Below are 21,438 nucleotides of genomic sequence, written 5' to 3'. Positions count from 1 at the left end.
CACCTTAATTGGGTAGGGCGGGCTTGTGGTAATGGCTGGAGAGGAATAGGTGGAGTGGCAAATATATCAAAAACATGGTTTCCGTGTGTTTGATCCCATTCCATTCACTCCATTCCAGCCAATATTATGAGCCGGTTAGGAGTTAGGTTAGGGTTAGCTAGCATGCTAAGTAGTTGAATAGTAGCAAAGTTGCTAATTAGCTAAAATGCTGAAGTTGTCTGTGATCAGATTTGAACACACAACCTTTGGGTTACTGGACTTTCACATTATACGCTCACCCATCCACCCTGACCAACCACCCTACTTTTGTTTTTTCCTTAAGTAACCTTCTCTCTTATGTAACCATACCAAATACAAAACGTAACATACACTAATTTGACGGTCCCGGATTACTATGTTACGTCTCATCTATGAGACCAGGTTGCCTTGTAAAAAGTAATACTACGTGCTCTATGACCAAGGAGCAAAGAGTTAACGCTTTACAACAGGGGGGAAGTTTTCACTTCTGGGTGGAATTTGGACAAAGTTCCTGTCTAACATATTCCCTGAATTCTATATACTACCATCGGGGGAAATACACACGTTAATACATATTTCAGATTGTGTAAATAGCAGGATTACATTCTGGATATTGGGGTAGCAATATCATAATTTTGAAGACACCTGCGATACATCAGGTATTCGATTGGGAGGGAAGTGATTGGGCGTTCACCGCTGGAAAGACTAAGGTGAGGCCGTCTCAAATTGCAAATCACCTTGACAGTTTGAGCAGTGTTCAGACTGACTTTATTATATTATCTGTGAAGTATTAGGCCGTGTTATCTGATAACACAAAATCGCAGTTCTTATGGCAAGATAACAAGAGTTACAAGTGATTTAATGCCACAGAGTTTGTAACATGATTTCATTTCCTCCCCACTACAAACACCTTCGCTCAAATGGGTGGCAGCGATACATTGTATCGGGATTCGGAAGGGAGAATTGTAGTCAAAGTGATACATTAAGATGGTAGTAGTCTGATTTAATACACAGTTGATTGGTATATACCGCCTGTAAAATCGTATAAATGCTCCTTAGAAACTAGGCCATAATGAGTCTGTTAAATACAATTTTTCATAAAGTAAGAGGCATTGGAAAAGGCGTCTTCTGTAAGGGGGTGTTTTGTTAGGAGGCGCGACGCTCGGTCTGAACATTAACACGCTTTGTTTGCGGTATGGTTTCGGAAGCATAAGGACCTTGTCTTTCATATCAGCGAGAAATATATATATTTTAAAAGGTTAAATTGATACACACCTCTCTTATAGGGATAGGGCCATATACACAAAGGCCATATACACAGAGGTGTTGCCACTGACAAATAATGTCGGCTGCAACTGTGTTAAAAATGGCTTAAACCATGTACAGTAAGTGGTAAGTGTGTGTTTTGCATTTGTGAAATTATTTTGATGTGATATGAAAGTAGAGGGATTTATGTTTCTAGAACTGTACCACAATTGAGAATCAATTCATGTTTAGATGGAGTATTTGGCTGTTTTGTCTTCCAGAGCCAATTCCCCCTTTAAACAGAACAAGGTCCTTGGACTATGGAGTAACGTTAGGCTTGGACTATGGAGTAACGTTAGGCTTGGACTATGGAGTAACGTTAGGCTTGGACTATGGAGTAACGTTAGGCTTGGACTATGGAGTAACGTTAGGCTTGGACTCGAGGTGTCGAAAGCTGGCCCATGTTGACTCCAATGCTTCCCACGGTTGTGTCAAGTTTGCTTGATGTCCTTTGGATGGTGGACCATTCTTGAAACACACATTAAACTGTTGACCATCAAACCCAGCAGTGGTGCAGTTCTTGAGACAAACCGGTGCGCCTGGCACCTACTACCATACCCTGTTCAAAGGGCTTGAAAAATCTTCTTGAAAATCTATGGCAAGATTTTAAAGTGGTTGTCTAGCAATGAACAACAACCAATTTGATAGAGCTTGGAAGAATTTAGAAAGTACAAATGGGCAAATAATGTACAATCTAGGTGTGTAAAGCTCTTAGAGACTTACCCAGAAAGACTCACAGCTGTAATCAATGCCAAAGGGGGTCCTAACCTATATTGACTCGGGCGTGAGTACTTATGTAAATGAGATATTTTTGCATTTCATTTTCAATACTCTATCAAATTGGTTGTTGATTACTGCTAGACAACCATTTTCAAGTTTTGCCATTGGTTTTCAAGCAGATTTAAGTCAACTGTATGTAACTCACCACATGGGAACATTCATTGTCTTCTTGGTAAGCAACTCCAGTGTAGATTTGGCCTTGTGTTTTAGGTTATTGTCCTGCTGAAAGGTGAATTAATCTCCCAGTGTCTGGTAGAAAGCAGACAACCAGGTTTTCCTCTAGGATTTTGCCTGTGCTTAGCTTTTTATCCTGAAAAACTTCCCAGGCCTTAACGATTACAAGCATACCCATAACATAACACTGCTACGCTTGAAAATATGAAGAGTGGTATTCAGTAATGTGTTGTATTGGATTTGCCTCAAACATAAGTTTCTATCCAGGACAAAAAGTGAATTGCTTAGAGAAATGTTTTACAGTATTACTGTAAGGTCGCCTAGTGGTTAGAGCGTTGGGCCAGTAACCGAAAGGTTGCTAGATCAAATCCCCGAGCTGACAAGGTAAAAATCTGTCGTTCTGCCCCTGAACAAGGCAGTTAACCCACCGTTCCTAGGCCATCATTGTAAATAAGAATTTGTTCTTAACTGACTTGCCTAGTTAAATATAGTTTAAATAAAAAAATAAAAAGTGCCTTGTTGCAAACAGGATGCATGTTTTGGAATATTTTTTATTTCCTTCTTTTTCACTATGTCAATTAGCATAGTATTGCGGAGTAACTACAATGTTGATCCATCCTCATGTTTTGGAATATTTTTATTTTGTACAGGTTTCCTTCTTTTCACTCTGTCATTTAGCGTAGTATTGCAGAGTAACTACAATGTTGTTGATCCATCCTCAGTTTTCTCCTATGACACCCATTAAACTGTAACTGTTCTAAAGTCACCATTGGCCTCATGGTGAAATCCCTGAGCGGTTTCCATCCTCTCCGGCAACCGAGTTAGGAAGGACGCCTGTATCTTTGTAGTGACTGGATGTATTGATACACCATCCAAAGTAATTAATAACTTCACTGTGCTCAAAGGGATATTCAATGTCAGCTTTTAATCTTTTTTTTTTTTTACCCATCTACCAATAGGTGCCCTTCTTTGCGAGGCATTGGAAATCCTCCCTGGTCTTTGTGGTTGAATCTGTGTTTGAAATGCACATCTTGACTGAGGGATAATTATATGTGTGGGGGAAAGAGAAGATGTAGTCATTCAAAAATCATGTCAAACACTATTATTGCACAAAGTGAGTCCATGCAACTTATTATGTGACTTGTTAGGCACATTTTTACTCCTGAACTTACACTGCGTGCACAATTATTAGGTAAGTGAGTATTCTGATCTTATCATTGTTTCTATTCACATTTTTGAACTCCAAACCATATAAACTTGAATGCTTATTGGATTGAATCATTTTCAGGTGATATGTATTTGTGTAATGAGGGAGGGTGTGGCAAAAGTGAATAACACCTTATATCAAGGTGTGCATAATTATTAGGCAGCCTCATTACCTCAGGTAAAATGGGCCAAAAAAGAAATTTAACTGGCACTGAAAAACCAAAAATGTAAAATGCCTTTCAGACGGAGGCGACACTCTTTAAATAGCTAAACTATTGAGGTGTGACCACCGGACATTCAAACGTTTTGTTGCGAATAGTCAACTGGGGCGCAAAAAACGCATGGAGAAGAAAAGGTGCAAATTAACTGCAAAAGACTTGAGAAGAATTAAACGTCAAACTACCAGGAACCCATTATCCTCCAGTGCCACCGTATTCCAGAACTGCAACCTACCTGGAGTGTTCAGAAGTACAAGGTGTCAAGTGCTCAGAGACATGGCCAAGGTCAAGAAGACTGAAACAAGACCACCACTGAATAAGATTCACAAGTTGAAGCGTCAAGATTGGGCAAAGAAATACCTGAAGACAGATTTTTCAAAGGTTTTATGGACAGATGAAATGAAAGTGACTCTTGATGGACCAAATGGATGGGCCCGTAACTGGATCAGTAATGGACACAGGGCACCACTTTGAGTCGGGTGCCAGCAAGGTGAAGGAGGGGTACTGGTATGGGCTGCTATCATTGAGGATGAGGTAGTTGGACCTTTTCGGGTTGAAGATGGACTGAAACTCAACTCCCAAACCTACTGCCAGTTTCTGGAAGATTCTTTCGTCAAACAGTGGTACAGGAAGAAGTCCTCAGCATTCTGTAAGGACATGATCTTTATGCAGGACAATGCTCCATCACATGCATCCAAGTACTCCACTGCTTGGCTAGCCAGCAAGGGCCTCAAAGATGCCTGAATAATGACCTGGCCCCCTTCCTCACCTGACTTAAATCCTATTGAGAACTTGTGGGCCCTTCTCAAATGTGAGATTTACAGTGATGGAAGACAATACACCTTTTTGAACAGCATTTGGGAGGTTGTGGTTGCTGCTTCAGTGAAAATTGATCGTGAACAGATCAAGAAACTGACAGACTCCATGGATGGAAGGCTCATGGCAGTTATTGAAAATAAGGGTGGCTATATTGGTCACTGAATATTTCTGAAAGGCCAAAAATGTTATATAATTGTCATTTTGTGTTACTTATCTGTTACACTTACTCTAAAAATGGAGAATAAACAAGTGAGTTGAGAGACATTATTTTTGTAATTTAGTTGCCTAATAATTCTGCACACTAATAGTTGCCTAATAATTGTCCACACTTATGTTTCCCTGAGAAAGACAAAACTCACTTTTCCTTTGTTAAACATTCAGGTTTGAGGTTCAATAACATTTTGGATTGACTGAGAGCATTGTGTTTGTTCAACAATAAAATGAATCCCGAGGAATACAATTTGCCTAATAATTGTGCACGCAGTGTATTTAGGCTTGCCGTAACAAAGGGGTTGAATACTTATTGATTCAAGACATTTCAGTTTAATTTAATGATTTTTTTTTAAATAAAAATTGAAATGTCATAATTCCACTTTCACATTATGGAGTATTGTGTGTAGGCCAGTGACAAAGCATCTCAATGTAATCCATTTTAAATTCAGGCTGTAACACAACAAAATGTGGAAAAAGTCAAGGGGTGTGAATAGTTTCTGGAGACTGTAGGCTATATGCCTATTTTTGTTGAAAAACCAGGGCTTCAAAAAACAATTACTCAACCAAATGGTTAATTGTTTTGTTTGCTCAGTGTTTACTGTTTTCTTCTATTTCTCTCTTTCAGTCATTCTGTGTGGTCATAACAGAGGTCATGTATCATCTGTCACCTCTGGAATCCGCTTAGTCTGGATTCCCATGGGACTGTGACACGAGCCAAGAGGTCAGATGACTTAAACATGCGAACCCTGTTACCATTTACACAATAGGAAACATCAATTACCTCAACATGTAAAGTCTTTTTTGTGTACATTGATCAGAATACTGTTTTCTAATGAGTTTGATCTATGTAGGTGTGGGATTTGAGTCTGTCTAGCTGTAGCCTCTAAAACATGTTCCCTCTAAGGTCCCATTTCCATTGTAGTTGGGTGTTATTCTGATTGGTTAAAACTGCATTCCAGCCTCTGTCTATTCCACAAGATACCACTGGCTAAATCTATGATGTTAAAATGCCTATTTACCATGTTCCATCTGACTGCGCAATCCACTGTTTCATCAGCCCACCCAGGCAGTTTATAAACTTGATTTCCACTATAGAAATTCTCACATTTCTTTAAGACTAACATTTAGTTTTAGGTTTGTATAAACCTTGCTGTCTGTCTCTCCGATATTTGTTTCAATATTCAAATTCGATCTCCAGCTGTCCAATAGTAATGAATGTGTCGGGAGGTGACCGACAGGTAGGCAGCTTTTCTCAGCCAGTCAAATCATGAATCAGCATCGTACATACATACATACAGTTGAAGTTGGAAGTTTACATACACCTTAGCCAAATACATTTAAACTCAGTTTTTCACAATTCCTGACATTTAATCCTAGTAAAAATTCCCTGTCTTAGGTCAGTTAGGATCACCACTTTATTTTAGGAATGTGAAATGTCAGAATAATAGTAGTGTTTTATTTCTTTCATCACATTCCCATTGGGTCAGAAGTTTACATATACTCAATTAGTATTTGGTAGCATTGCCTTTAAATTCTTTAACTTGGGTCAAACGTTTCGAGTAGCCTTCCACAAGCTTCCCACAATAAGTTGGGTGAATTTTGGCCCATTCCTCCTGACAGATCTGGTGTAACTGAGTCAGGTTTGTAAGCCTCCTTGCTCGCACGCGCTTTTTCAGTTCTGCCCACAAATTTTCTATAGGCTTGAGGTCAGGGCTTTGTGATGGCCATTCCAATACCTTGACTTTGTTGTCCTTAAGCCATTTTGCCACAACTTTGGAAGTATGCTTGGGGTCATTGTCCATTTGGAAGACCCATTTGTGACCAAGCTTTAACTTCCTGACTGATGTCTTGAGATGTTGCTTCAACATATCCACATAATTTTCCGTCCTGATGATGCCATCTATTTTGTGAAGTGCACCAGTCCCTCTTGCAGCAAAGCACCCCCACAACATGATGCTGCCACCCCGTGCTTCATGGTTGGGATGGTGTTCTTCGGCTTGCAAGCCTCCCCCTTTTTCCTCCAAACATAACGATGGTCATTATGGCCAAACAGTTCTATTTTTGTTTCATCAGACCAGAGGACATTTCTCCAAAAAGTACGATCTTTGTCCCCATGTGCAGTTGCAAACCGTAGTCTGCCTTTTTTATGGCCGTTTTGGAGCAGTGGCTTCTTCCTTGCTGAGCTGCATTTCAGGTTATGTCGATATAGAACTTGTTTTACTGTGGATATAGATACTTTTGTACCGGTTTCCTCCTCTTCACTCTAGGAAACAGAATGCGTCTCCTTCCTGAGCGGTATGACGGCTGCGTGGTCCCATGGTGTTTATACTTGCGTACTATTGTTTGTACAGATGAACTTGGCACCTTCAGGCATTTGTTAATTGCTCCCATAGATGAACCAGACTTGTGGAGGTCTACAATTGTTTTTCTGAGGTCTTGGCTGATTTCTTTAGATTTTTCCATGATGTCAAGCAAAGAGGCACTGAGTTTGAAGGGAGGCCTTGAAATACATCCACAGGTACACTTCCAATTGACTCAAATGATGTCAATTAGCCTATCAGAAGCTTCTAAAGCCATGACACCATTTTTCTGGAAGTTTCCAAGCTGTTTAAAGACACAGTCAACTTAGTGTATGTAAACTTCTGACCCACTGGAATTGTGATACAGTGAATTATAAGTTAAATAATCTGTCTGCACAAAGTAGATGTCCTAACCGACTTGCCAAAACTATAGTTTGTTAACAAGAAATTTGTGGAGTGGTTAACAAAAGGAGTTTTAATGACTCCAACCTAAGTTGGAGTCAAGTTCTTGTCAAATTTTGAATGAGACTGAAGTGTGTACAGCCTGTGCAAAAACAAAGCAGAGCTTATGCCTTTTTCATGCAACTTTTTTCAAATCATCATTAGTTGCATCATGCAGCCTTAGAATGTATTAAAATCCAAACATATAGCCCAATATCACAACTAAAGTTAGGTAAATAACTCTAAATTAAGCATATAGGAGTACCTGTTTCTATGTTAAACGCTCAGCGCAGAATAGCCGCATGGGTGCACTCCCTCAAATCGCTTGGAGAAAATAGCCTTTCTATTTTACTCAGCTATGTTCAGTTGTATTCTTCATACTATAAAATAATACCATGGAATTCAAAGCAAATCTTGTCTGCTAAATGAACTAGTTTAGCCCACAGCCATATGGCATGGCCAGATCAGGGTCTAACATAAGGACAACTCAGAGTATGCTATTCTGTTCTTCTGAAATAGACTAGATTTTCTATATATGTTTCTTTAGACCTGTCTAAAATAAATAAGGGATTTATAATTTGTAAGTCGCTCTGGATAAGAGCGTCTGCTAAATGACGTAAATGTATTGTGATGGTGTAGACTATATTACATGGATTTATTAGACTTTTTAAAATGTAGATGTTCCAAAGGTCTGCATCAGTGTCTTGTAGGAAGCCAGGAGATGCTAAATGTTTTTATGTTAATTAACAGTTTATTACTGTGAGACCGGCAGTTATTTGCTTGACAATCCACTGTTGACCGCCACAGCCATAAACCTGGCTCCTACTTCTATACCCCATTCAAAGACACTTACATTTTTTGTCTTGCCCACTCACCCTCTGAATGGCACACATACACAATCCATTTCTCAACTGTCGAGGCTTAAAAATCCTTCTTTAACCTGTCTCCTCCCCTTCATCTACACTGATTTTGATGTGCATTTAACAAGTGACATCAATAAGGCATCATAGCTTTCACCTGGTCAGCCTGTTATGGAACGAGCAGGTGTTCTTAATGTTTTGTATACTCAGTGTATATCCTATTGTGTACATATCAGTTGTATTACTATGCACACTACCTTCCTGTAATTACTTTTTATTTGTTTTAATTTTGACACTTATTATTGATATTGTACTGCAGTGTTGAAGGAGCTAGCACGTAAGCATTTCACTGCACTTTTTATACCTGCTGGAAACTGTGTACATGATCATTCTTTATTTGATTTGCGCCAATTTACTGTTTAAGTGCCTTGAAACAGGGGACTCTGGCTTGGCATAATAGAAGATTCTCATTGAGTCTGTGGCTGGTTGAAGTTTTCATGTCTATTTGGGCTCTGTTTTTGACAGTGCAACTCTGAGGTCATGCTCAGCCTTGAAACTGTACTTGTTTTTTAAGTATGTCAGAGTTGAGAATCCTGACTCGCATGGGTATGTGGTGCCAAACTGGACCAGAACATCTACTGCTGTCTCAGTCAGGCAGGAGACAACTTCCTGCTGTCAATGAGAATCCCAGAACTGAGTGAGTGTGTTTGCCTCAAACAGCATCTTGCTTCAATCAGTTTACTCCAGTTAAGAATACAAAATTATTACATGTATTTTAACAGCAACAGTTCCAACCTATACTTTCTTTCAACAATTTCTACAGTAAGATGTACAGTAGGCCTGAACATTTTTCATCTTCTTCTGTACTGTTACTAGGATTGCACTATCAGTAGCTAGCTTGCTTTGGTGAATGTTATCTATTAACGTTAGCAGCGTACAAGGCCAGGGTATCGTTTGAAAGAGAAACTCACATCTATTACTATGAGAGTTAGTACTCCCTTATTTCTGCTCACTACCTGTTATAAAATGACAACAATGCCTTGCTAGCTGACTTTTCCACTGTGGAAGCACTGTTTCCTGAAGCATTCTGCCCTGTTCTGAAAGAACTCATTTTACATGACATTTACGTCATTTAGCAGACGCTCTTATCCAGAGCGACTTACAAATTGGTGCATTCACCTTATGATATCCAGTGGAACAACCACTTTACAATAGTACATCTATATCTTTTTTTTTGGGGGGGGGGGGTTACCCTCATGCTGTGGATGTTTGGTCAGGACGTGTCGTTTTATTAATTTGTTCGTTTTGAGAGACTCATTACTATGCACTTCCCCGCACAAAACACATTGTGGGTCGCTCCTCGTTATAAAATGTGCATGAAAGAGAGAGAAACTCATCGCTGTATATGCGTTTCATGACAATTGAGCTCAGTCAGACCTTGTGGCTAGCATGAGTCCATTTGATGACAGCAGTGAGTGATGGCGAGTGGGAATGACAGGCGAGTGGGAATGGCAGGCGAGTGGGAATGGCAGGCGAGTGGGAATGACAGGCGAGTGGGAATGGCAGGCGAGTGGGAATGACAGGCGAGTGGGAATGACAGGCGAGTGGGAATGGCAGGCGAGTAGGGAATGACAGGCGAGTGGGAATGACAGGCGAGTGGGAATGACAGGCGAGTGGGAATGGCAGGCGAGTAGGGAATGACAGGCGAGTGGGAATGACAGGCGAGTGGGAATGGCAGGCGAGTAGGGAATGGCAGGCGAGTAGGGAATGGCAGGCGAGTAGGGAATGACAGGCGAGTGGGAATGGCAGGCGAGTGGGAATGGCAGGCGAGTGGGAATGGCAGGCGAGTGGGAATGGCAGGCGAGTGGGAATGGCAGGCGAGTGGGAATGGCAGGCGAGTGGGAATGACAGGCGAGTAGGGAATGGCAGGCGAGTAGGGAATGGCAGGCGAGTAGGGAATGGCAGGCGAGTGGGAATGGCAGGCGAGTGGGAATGACAGGCGAGTGGGAATGACAGCGCATCATCTGCTGCGTTGTGTGTGTCGGCGTGATCTTCAAGAAAACTACAGAAAAAAGATCCGGTGAATCGCGAAGCACACAGGCATCTCTCTCTCTCTCTCTCGCTTACGCAGCTGCCACACTGAACAGAGACCGCTGCTTTGCAGAGAGCACACTGAACAGAGAGCGCAGATGCACTTGGCCAAATCACTTCCAGTAATTAAATAATTATACATTTACTGTGACACATCGCGACCCACCATTTAACAGGTCCGTGGGTCGCGACCCATACTTTAAGAAAGGTTGCTTTTGTGTAATGTTTGCTTGTCACCTTGAAAGCACACCAAGCACATTGTTGCTATAGGAGGCTTTTTCATACATTCATGCTTTTGATATTGTCACTGTACCATAACGTTCATGTCAGTACTTTTCTGTGCTAATGTGATAGGTGCAGTGCATGCCTTCAACTGCCATCCTTCACATTAAGGTTTTGTTGGATAGTGTGTCTTCAGTGCATATTAAGACCTGCACTGCAAAGCTGTTCACACTTTTCACCACCGGTCTTTTATTTCCACCTGAAGCATCTCTTCTAGTGATTCAACAAGTCAAACCATTTAATATATTGGCTGATAGGTACGTGTGAATGGCATACATCATGTATTTTAGACAGTTATGCATTCGATGGTATATATTATAATGTTGAAAACACTTATCACCAAACATTGCATATCAGGAATATTTATTTATTTAACCTTTTTATTTAACTAGGCAAGTCAGTTAAGAACAAATTCTTATTTACAATGACGGCCAAACCCGGACGACATTGGGCTAATTGTGATCCACCCTATGGGACTCCCAATTATGGCCGGTTGTGATACAGACTGGAATCAAACCAGGGTCTGTAGTGACGCCTCTAGCACTGAGATGCAGTGCCTTAGACCGCTGCGCCACTCGGGAGCCCAAAATATGTGCTTCGTGAGAAATTCATGCACACTCTTCATAGGCTGTAGTTTACACACTTAGGCCAAAGTGGTATTACACGCAGACACAACAGACTCCCTGTACAAGTTGTTGTCTTGGTATGGTCAGACAGTTAGAGATCCATCAGAGAGTGACAGATTTCTGTGTGTTTTTGTTTAGGGGCCCTTTGTTGTATTAGGAGCTAAGAGGAATAAGTACTGTCAGTGTTTGCTGAATCCACGTTAAGTGACTCATAGCATGATATGGAGGTATCACTATGAGACAGTCATTTTGTGAATATCCACCATTTACAATGTGAAATGCTCTTCCTGACCATTACAATGTGAAATGCTCTAGTTGTAAACTGAAAAGAAACCAGTGGAAGTGCCAGCCGTTTAGAATCTTCTGTTGGTTATACTATAGTAATACAACCTCAGCCTGAGCAAAGTGTAGTGTTGGTTTAGCATGATTTAGGAGGGCTAGACCCACAAAGAAACGTTCAGGACATTGTTTGGGTAATATATTGTCACTCGAAATACCAACACATTCACAAAGTGAAGTATTTAATGACAGGACAATGATAAATTACCATGGTATATATTAAGTTGCCATGCACACTACCTCCAACAATACATTTTGATGGATTTCAAATCACAGGGCTAGCCTTTAATTTGGATTTTGTAGTTTTGAGGAAGATTTCTTTGAATTTCACTACAATAGTATAGACTTACATTTCTTCCTGGTGCTTTTTGGTCAATGATTGGCTCATTCACATGATTAATTCAGCTCCCTTTGATTGGCACTATTCCAGCGGCTCTTTATCATGTAAAATATATTTGTGAATAACTGAAACACAGGTTAATGTAACCCTCCACGAACTTCTATGGCTTTGGCCCCCTTCCCAGCCACATTGTGTCTATTCCAGGAAGTTGTTCATTGTCATCTGATTTCAGCTAGTCTGAGCCTTTGCCAGTTTTATTGTGCTGCTACATTCCTGCTCCTTAATGTGAAAACAACTTTCCTCTCTCCCACATTGCAGGTTAGGTCTACGGTTCATCCCTTGAGTCTCCTCTCCCCAGTCTGCTGTATCTGATTGTGTGACACTTCTGGTGGGTCCAGGTGGGGGGGGTGATGTGTTCCAGTAGCGGTCCAGACAGCTCCGGCTACGGGGGCAGCCGGTCCGGCTCCTCGTATGCTCTGTGTGCCTTGGGGGTGGGGCTCATAGCCCTGGGCGTCGTCATGATCGTGTGGACTGTGGTGCCCGGGGATGCTCCCCAAACAACCAAGGCTCCGGGCAACTTCAGTGTTATTGTACCAGTGGACCATGCTGGGGATGGAGAGAAAGACAGGGAAACAGCGAAGACCTCATCAATAGCCTATGTGCTGGTGGGGGCGGGGGTGGCCATGCTGCTGCTGTCCATCTACCTGGGGGTAAGGAACAAGAGGAGGGGGAGCCAAAGAGGACAGGAGACACAGGTCCCCTTTGTGGACCATGTGGCTGGGGAGGCAAGAGAGATGTGAGTGCTTTAAACAATTTAAATATTCACTAAGAGTGACTTATTTTAATCATCCAAGAAGGGGTTCAAAGAGGCTTCGTTTTCACTATCAACCCATATAACTTAGTTTCTAGGATGATGCCTGCAACATGCCTCCCTTTTGATTGATAGATGTTAAAGCACCAGTTTATCTACACTAAGTGTACAAAACATTAAGAACACCTTCCTAATATTGAGTTGTCTTGCCCACTCACCCTCCGAATGGCACACATACACATCTCAAATGTCTCAAGGCTTAAAAATCCTTCTCTAAGCTGTCTCCTCCCCTTCATCTACACTGATTGGAACTGGATTTAACAAGTGACATCAATGAGGGATCATAGCTTTCACCTGGATTCACCTGGTCAGTCTATGTCATGGAAAGAGCAGGTGTCTTAATGTTTTCTACTCTCAAAACTAGCACCAAATGTCATACCAGTACATATCACTAGTAATTAAGGAGTAAAAGTCCATTAGAGGAAAAAAGAAACATTGAACGCCGTGCAACACTTATTACCACTACTGGCCGGTGTGGCTAGTTGTGTGTACAACTTCCTGCATTACAAATGGCTCTCATTCGTGAGGTTTACAACAATGGCAGAAACATATCATTACAAATGGCTCTCATTCGTGAGGTTTACAACAATGGCAGAAACATATCATTACAAATGGCTCTCATTCGTGAGGTTTACAACAATGGCAGAAACATATCATTACAAATGGCTCTCATTCGTGAGGTTTACAACAATGGCAGAAACATATCATTACAAATGGCTCTCATTCGTGAGGTTTACAACAATGGCAGAAACATATCATTACAAATGGCTCTCATTCGTGAGGTTTGCAACAATGGCAGAAACATCATTACAAAAGCTCTTATTGTTCTGCCAATGGATGTTTTTGTGATTATGATCAGTTAAGAAGCAGTACTTAGCTATTTTAGGCTTTTCTAGTATCCTTTAAAAAAACATGAAATGTAAATGATGGCTAAAATGTTGCTTATTTTAAACTGCCGTCCCTGTACATTATTTTGTAGTGCAGGGGAGCCAGCACCAGCCTACGACGTGCCCAGCTATGAGGAGGCGGTCACCAGTGGCCAGTACCCCATACGCCAGAGCAACTTACGCCACAGCACCTCCCAGCTGCCTTCATACGAAGACCTCATCAGTGCTGTGGAAAACGAGGGGGAGGGACCAAGAGCAGTCACTTCAGAGGAGGTTCCTCCCACCACTCCGGCCCTGGATCCCCAGCCCACCCCTGCCGCTGCAGCCAACCCCCCCACCCGCAGCAGCAGTCGGGCTAGCCGGATACTACGGCCGCTCAGGGTACGCAGAATCAAGTCAGAGAAACTCCATCTGAAGGACTTCCGTTTTAAAGTCCGCAACCCTACTGATGTGAAGGTGACCATTGAACCCATTACGCCGCCACCACAGTATGACGATAAGATGCCTGAGTTCTGACAGCGCCCTTGGGCTTGGGAGGACTACAAGCATTGTTTTTCAATGCTTAGTAAAACAACACTATTGCTGGATCAGATGGACTTATAATAATACCATTTCTGGAAAGCAGAACCGTTCTAACAGATGCTTTGTGAATATAGGCCCTGAACTCGCATACCATCTCAGAGTAGGAGTGTTGATCTAGGATCTGTCCATGCAATCTTATTCATTATGAACTGAAAGGCAAAACTCATCCTAGTTCAGATCTCCTACTCTGAGACATTTTGTGGATACACAGGCCTTGAGTCCAGAGGCCTGGCTGGGAGTCTTCTTCCTTCACACTGAGACCAAGACACTGACAATGTTGCTTTGAATCAAGATGTTTCTCTGCTCTATCTTGACTTGTTTATTGAAATCTGCTTAATGGCCTATTTATTCCAGGGCTTCTTTATGTGCACTATGCTATCTGTTTAGAACACCGTGGCTGTGTTTTGAAGATAATTAGCTAACATATTCTTATCTTGTGCACAAATACGTCTTGACATCCAGAAAATGTCCTTAACCTTTTCAGATGGAATGCATAAAATGGTGTCATAACAGTGCCTTGGTAATTGTATTGTATCAGCAGATGTGCCTATTAGGAAACAATCCATGTCATCAGTTTGTCCCACACTGTGATTGCTCAAGGACTACTGGAAACAAATGCCCTATGAAAATGGTCGTTTCATGTCAGTTTATACAAAGAATGGCACAACTTTTGAGAATGTGTTTTATAGTACTACTATGTAGAGGACATGCTGAAGCCAAGGAATAATTAAATACCTTTATGTTGACTGTCCTCTGTGTTGACGTTTGGAGAGTATTGAATGTGAATCATGAAAATGCACACTTTCTATAACTGCAGCAACAATGAAAGGGAATGTTGTCTCGTCAGCTTTACATTGAAGGGAATAGCAGGTAGAATACCCTGAAGTCCAAATAAACTGTAAGGCTTTACCTCTGCTAATTTATCTAATTAACTATGCACATTTTTACAGCGTTGCAGATTGCTTCAAGGTTTCCTTACTTATATGGGCCGTGAATGAATGTACCTTTCTAGTACTGACCCAGTTCACCTAACTACAGCCATGTTTGGGAAGATCATTGGAGAAGCATAATGTTCTTAGAAGTTAAAAGCAGTTATTTATTAAAGATTTTTTGTCATCTGACACTGTACAAGAAAAAAAATAACTATTGGCTCCCGAGTGGCGCAGCAGTCTAAGGCACTGCAGTGCTAGAGTTGTCACTACAGACCCTGGTTCGATTCCAGGCTGTATCTCAACCGGCCGTGATTGGGAGTCTCATAGGGCGGCTCACAATGGGCCCAGCGTCGTCCAGGTTAGGGTTTGGCTGGGGTAGGCCGTCATTGTAAATAAGAATTTGTTCTTACCTGACTTTCCTAATTTAAAGAAATGAGGGGTGGGGGGTGTACTGTATATGTAGGTGACCAAATTCAATAGATAGCACTGTATGAATGACCTCGGGTCTGTATGAATGACCTCGGGTCTGTATGAATGACCTCGGGTCTGTATGAATGACCTCGGGTCTGTATGAATGACCTCGGGACTGTATGAATGACCTCGGGTCTGTATGAATGACCTCGGGTCTGTATGAATGACCTCGGGACTGTATGAATGACCTCGGGTCTGTATGAATGACCTCGGGTCTGTATGAATGACCTCGGGTCTGTAGAATTGGTTTGCATGTATGCGCTTCTTTCTGTATTGACACAAATTTAAATAAGTAATGAAATGTATTGGGGTAATTGTCTGTTTTTAAAAAGGTTAAATATCAATGTATTTATTTTAACATGTGCAAATCATTATTTTGGGATTCATGAGAAATAAAATTGACTGAGTTATTTGTGTTGTATGGATCAAAGATGCATCACAATCTCACACTGAACAATAAATATTTCAAGCTTGACCTTCTCACATTAATTCATGTTACATGTGTAAACAAACAAGTTGCCCAGAATGTTCTTTGGCCTACGATTATACATTAATAAGATTGTCATTTTTTTATATTGCCATAAAATTCCTATTGCTTCCTATTTTTCCAGCTCTTATTAAATGATATTTTAGCACCCTCTAGTGGTATCTTAATGAACCCATGTAAGGTGAAGGATAGGGTGCAAATTTATTCCTGACCATGCCGTCAAACCGGGGAAACTGGACCCAGGGATGGATTCATTACGTCTTGCAACGGAAACCGTTTAAGAACCAAACGCAAGTAATCCGAGCAAACGGAACGTAATAGGGTAGGAACTACGTGCATTTGTATAATAGAAACGATCGTTTTCGTTGCAAAACTTTTCCCGTTTGGAGTAAACGTTTTCTGTTGCAAAACATCGGCGTAGTGAAAACCCCCTGGTTATATCATGTGTAGAGCGCCACAAAGGGAAAAAATCCACCAAATATTGTCATCAAACTGGGGTGCGTTCAGCAAGACCCAACGTTTTGGAATGTTCAGATAGTAATACGCTATGAGGAACAAACATGCCTCTGACGTATAATACAGAATCGCGTCGGCTCTATTCGTTGCATATCTATAACGTTCAACATTTGGATACTGGACATCGTCCTGGTGTGTACTCATTCTGTCTTCCAACGGAAACTGTTTACCGTTCAAGAAATAAACAGAAGCAAGCAGAACGTAACGTGGAGGGACCTACCTGAATTTGACCATTGAAACGCTAGTTTTTGTTGCAAAAGGTTTTCCAATTAGAGTAAAATGTTTCTGTTGCAAAATATTTTGCAAAAGACTGGGCGTATAGAATGGTCCAGTGGTAACACACATCTTATCTGAAGTGTTAAGGAAATATATATTTTCTGCACCAAAGAATTCAGCATAGGACACTAATCATAGCTTCCTATTAATTTCAGGGGTTCACATTAACCTACATAAACCTATAGTGTACACTAACTTGTAGTACACGTTTTTCCAAAAGCACAATGAGGTCCTACTTTTCATGGCTATATCTACAAATGATTCATTGAATATTCAACTTATTCTGTTATGTCGTTCTGCCTGTTAAATAGTAGACTATTAAAGACTTTTGGCAGCTGACCATAGAAATATTTGGGTAACACTTTATTATAACTTTGACAAATAACCATTAATAAACTAGGCAAATTATAAATGTTAATAGGCCTATATGTTTACGAATAATGAAATACTTAATAATAATTTAAGCATTTATAGGCCTTAGCATTAGCTGATAAGAATTACAATTCATCATAAGCATTGACCATGTATAACCATTTATAAAGCATTTATAAACATTTCTAAGCATTCATAATGGCATATTCATGAAAGTTATTTTAAAGTGTTACCGGCAGGTGTCTGTAAGCTACTAAATACCCAATTGAAATAATTTAACTTAATGTGCCTATTAAACCATTTCATAATAATAGTAATATTTTGTGTGAAGTATTAATTTGGAGATTAGGATTTGATAACTATTTATTTATGTTTAGCACTGCGGGGAAACATGTAAGATCATGTTTGGGCTAGGGGAGACCGGGGCTAAATGTAACACTTTTTGCCTTTTGCTTATTTATGAAAATACTATTTTAGGGCTCTATTCGATCTGTATCGCGATATGTCAGTGTTACAGCGTGTTTGAAATGTAAAGGCAATGTTCCTACATTAGCGAGTGTTGGAACATTGCTGTGGGATTTGCTTCCATTCAGCCGTAAGAGCATTAGTGAGGTCGGGCACTGATGTTGGGTGATTCTTCCACACCGATTTCGACAAACTATTTCTGTATGAACCTCGCTTTGTGCATGGGGGCATTGTCATGCTGAAACAGGAAAGGGCCTTCCCCAAACTTTTGCCACAAAGTTGGAAGCACAGAAACATCTAGAATGTATGCTGTATGTTGGCGTTAAGATTTCTTTTCACTGGAACTAAGGGGCCTAGCCTGAACCATGAAAAACAGTCCCAGACCATTATTCCTCCTCCACCAAACGTTACAGTTGGCACTATGCATTGGGGCAGGTAGCGTTCTCCTGGCAAATCCAGATTCGTCCGTCAGACTGCCAGATGGTGAAGTGTGATTTATCACTCCAGAGAATGCGTTTCCACTGATCCAGAGTCCAATGGCGGCGAGCTTTACACCACTCCACCCGACGCTTGGCATTGTGCATGGTGATCTCAGGCTTGTGTGGCTGCTCGACCACGGAAACCCATTTCATGAAGCTCCCGACAATGAACAGTTCTTGTGCTGATGTTGCTTCCAGAGGCAGTTTGGAACTCAGTAATGAGTGTTGCAACAGAGGACAGATGATTTTTACGCGCTTCAGCACTCGGCGGTCCCGTTCTGTGAGTTTGTGTGGCCTACCACTTCGCGGCTGAGCCGTTGTAGCTCCTAGACGTTTCCACTTCACAATAACAGCACTGTGAAATTTGATATATATTATGTGAATGTGTCTAAATACTATATAAAATACAATATAATTGTAGGTACACTGCAGTACAAATAACCCTGTTACAACTAACCCCCATTACTAATCTGAGTCTAATCTAAGTCTTGTGAGAAAAAAAACTCAAAAGCCCACTTCTTACTGATCAAATGTATATATAATTGTAGATACATGGAGAGTGTTCCACAGGTCAATAATCAAAAAAGAGAGCCAGCAAGAACATTTAATTTAGGCAACAACAACAACAAATATGTGTCCCCCCTTTGCCCTCAGAACAGCCTCAATTCGTTGGGGCATGGCCTCTACATGAAAAACCCAGCAACGTTGCAGTTCTTAACAAAAACCGGTGAGCCTGGCACCTACTACCATTCCTCGTTCAAAGGCACTTACATCCTTTGTCTTGCCCATTCACCCTCTGAATGGCACACATACACAATCCATTTCTCAATTATCTCAAGGCTTAAAAATCCTTCTTTAACCTGTCTCCTCCCCTTCATCTACACCGATTGAAGTGGATTTAACAAATTACATCAATAAGGGATCATAGCTTTCACCTGGATTAATCTGGTCAGTGTATGTCATGGAAAGAGCAAGTGCTCTTAATGTTTAGTACACTCAGTGTAGATACCACTGACACCAAGACTGTGGTATCACACATATATTTCTGAACACTGCCATGGATACATTCATGCATTATAAAGGCTCCTTGAAACTAGTTTTAATAGTTTCAATTGAGATGAATGTATTCTCCCCATTGTGTCAGACTCCACCCTTACTTTCCAGTCTACTCGCGGCCATGGTATGAGGGGGAGGGACAACTCGTTCAGGGAACAGCCAGCCCGGGGAGTCAGTCACATTCCTGGCCGGGATTCAATGACTGAACCAGACACAAACAAACAGAGAGAGAGAGAGAGAGGGAGAGGGAGGGGAAAGAGAGAGAGAGAGAGAGAGAGAACGCCAGACTGCGCAGACTTGGCATATTTGAGGATCACATCGTGCAGACTAGACATAGACATTACAACCAGAGACTGCTTTGGAGAAGATAAACATTGTATCGTTTTGACGCTCTTTTGTGAGTGGTCCGACGGATTTATCTTTTTTATCTGTGGACTGGGGAGAGTTAAGAGTATTTCAACTCAATAGTGTCTTATCCTCATTGTTTAAATATATAACGACCTGGGCCGGTGGTGACATTCTCTAGTGACATGGAAATGCTCTTTTGGTGGATTTTGAAGACAACTGATTAAAATAGGTCGCGTAAATTTGAACTCACTTCTCTTGTGGCGAAAACATGGAGGCTCCATCAAGCTTCCAGCCTCATCCCGGACTTCAGCAAACTCTGAAGCAGTTTCATTTGAGTTCCAGGAGCTCCCTTGGTGGACCGGCGGCGTTCTCCGCTCGGTGGCACCAGGAAATTCTCTTCAACAAAGATGGAAAAACAGCTGAACTGATGCTGGCCATGCCTCCCCTGACACCCCAGGTTTTGTCGGGGCCGTTGTTCATTCCATCCGACCGCTCCATCGAAAGGTGCGAAACTGTCCTGGAGCGCGAGACAATTTCTTGTTTCGTGGTCGGCGGCGAGAAACGGCTGTGTCTGCCGCAGATTCTCAACAGTGTCCTGCGGGATTTCTCTCTTCAGCAGATCAACTCGGTGTGCGACGACCTGCATATCTACTGCTCCCGGTGCACTGCGGACCAGCTGGAGATCCTCAAAGTCGTGGGTATCCTGCCCTTCTCTGCCCCATCATGCGGACTGATCACCCAGACGGATGCTGAGCGCCTCTGCAATGCCCTCATTTACTGTGGTATCTACCCTCCTCACTGCAACAAAGAGCTGTCTGGCTCCCTGGAGTTGGAGAGGACGGAAAAAAGCTTCAAAGTATACCACGAATGTTTTGGTAGGTGTAAGGGGTTATTTGTTCCAGAACTGTATACCAGTCCCAATACCGCCTGTATCCAATGCATGGACTGCAGACTCATGTACCCCACTCACAAGTTTGTGGTCCATAGTCACAAAAGACTAGAGAACCGGACAGTTCACTGGGGGTTCGACTCGGCTAACTGGCGGGTCTATGTTCTCCTGGACCCGGACTATACAGGGAAAGAAGAGAAGGCTGTCCTGGATCAGAACCTCAAAGAAATGAAAGGCAAATTTGACTTCGTGAACAAGTTCTCAAACAAATCATGCCGTGTAAGTCTGTTCAAGTTTTTTTTTAAAGTTTGTGTTTAAAATATCTTTTAACATATTTGATGACATACATTAACATTTAATTAAGTGATAATTCAGCATTCAGGATTAGACCCACCCGTTGTATAATTAAGCAACAATGCTCGAGGAGGTGTGATATATGGCCAATATACCACAGCTAAGGGCTGTTCTTATGTATGATGCAACGTGGAGTGCCTGGATACAGCCCTTAGCCGTGGTATATTGGCCATATATCACCAACCCCCGAGGTGCCTTATTGCTATTATAAACTGGTAACCAATGTAATTATCAAAATAAAGAAAGTCTCACACTCCATGTATAATCTTCAGGAAATCTAATGGGTATTTACCAACGTTTGGCATCACTGTGCCAAAACGTTGGTAAATACCCATTCAATTGCTGGGAGATTATACATGGAGTGTGAGACTTTCTTTATTTTGATAGTTGATAGTTTATTCTCCGTTAGTCAGCACCTCCACACTAACTATTATTCTGGGT

The 21,438-nt window shown here is 41.6% G+C and overlaps 2 protein-coding genes across 3 annotated transcripts in view; both read left to right on the top strand.

Moving 5' to 3' along the window:
• Positions 1–466: 466 nt before the first annotated feature.
• LOC115207503 (transmembrane protein 51) lies at positions 467–16,230 on the top strand. Of its 2 annotated transcripts, XM_029774613.1 has the most exons (4): positions 467–728; positions 5,359–5,454; positions 12,331–12,808; positions 13,863–16,230. In XM_029774613.1, exons 3-4 carry the CDS (start codon positions 12,423–12,425, stop codon positions 14,284–14,286), a joined length of 810 nt encoding a protein of 269 aa, XP_029630473.1. In that variant the 5' UTR covers positions 467–728; positions 5,359–5,454; positions 12,331–12,422; the 3' UTR covers positions 14,287–16,230. The 2 variants fall into 2 exon arrangements, with proteins under 2 accessions (XP_029630473.1, XP_029630472.1); XM_029774612.1 differs by lacking the exon at positions 5,359–5,454.
• A 3,337-nt stretch (positions 16,231–19,567) lies between these two features.
• LOC115207501 (ski oncogene-like) overlaps positions 19,568–21,438 on the top strand; it is a 57,300-nt gene continuing 55,429 nt past the window's right edge. Inside the window, exon 1 of the mRNA XM_029774611.1 lies at positions 19,568–20,922. Within this exon, the coding sequence (XP_029630471.1) occupies positions 20,023–20,922 (900 nt within the window). The 5' untranslated portion in view covers positions 19,568–20,022. The remainder of the gene's footprint in view (positions 20,923–21,438) is intronic.

Source organism: Salmo trutta, chromosome 14 (genome assembly GCF_901001165.1).
Source record: "Salmo trutta chromosome 14, fSalTru1.1, whole genome shotgun sequence".
Classification (NCBI taxonomy): domain Eukaryota; kingdom Metazoa; phylum Chordata; class Actinopteri; order Salmoniformes; family Salmonidae; genus Salmo; species Salmo trutta.
Note: the sequence above shows the minus strand (reverse complement) of the source record. Positions and strands in the feature narration are given on the sequence as shown.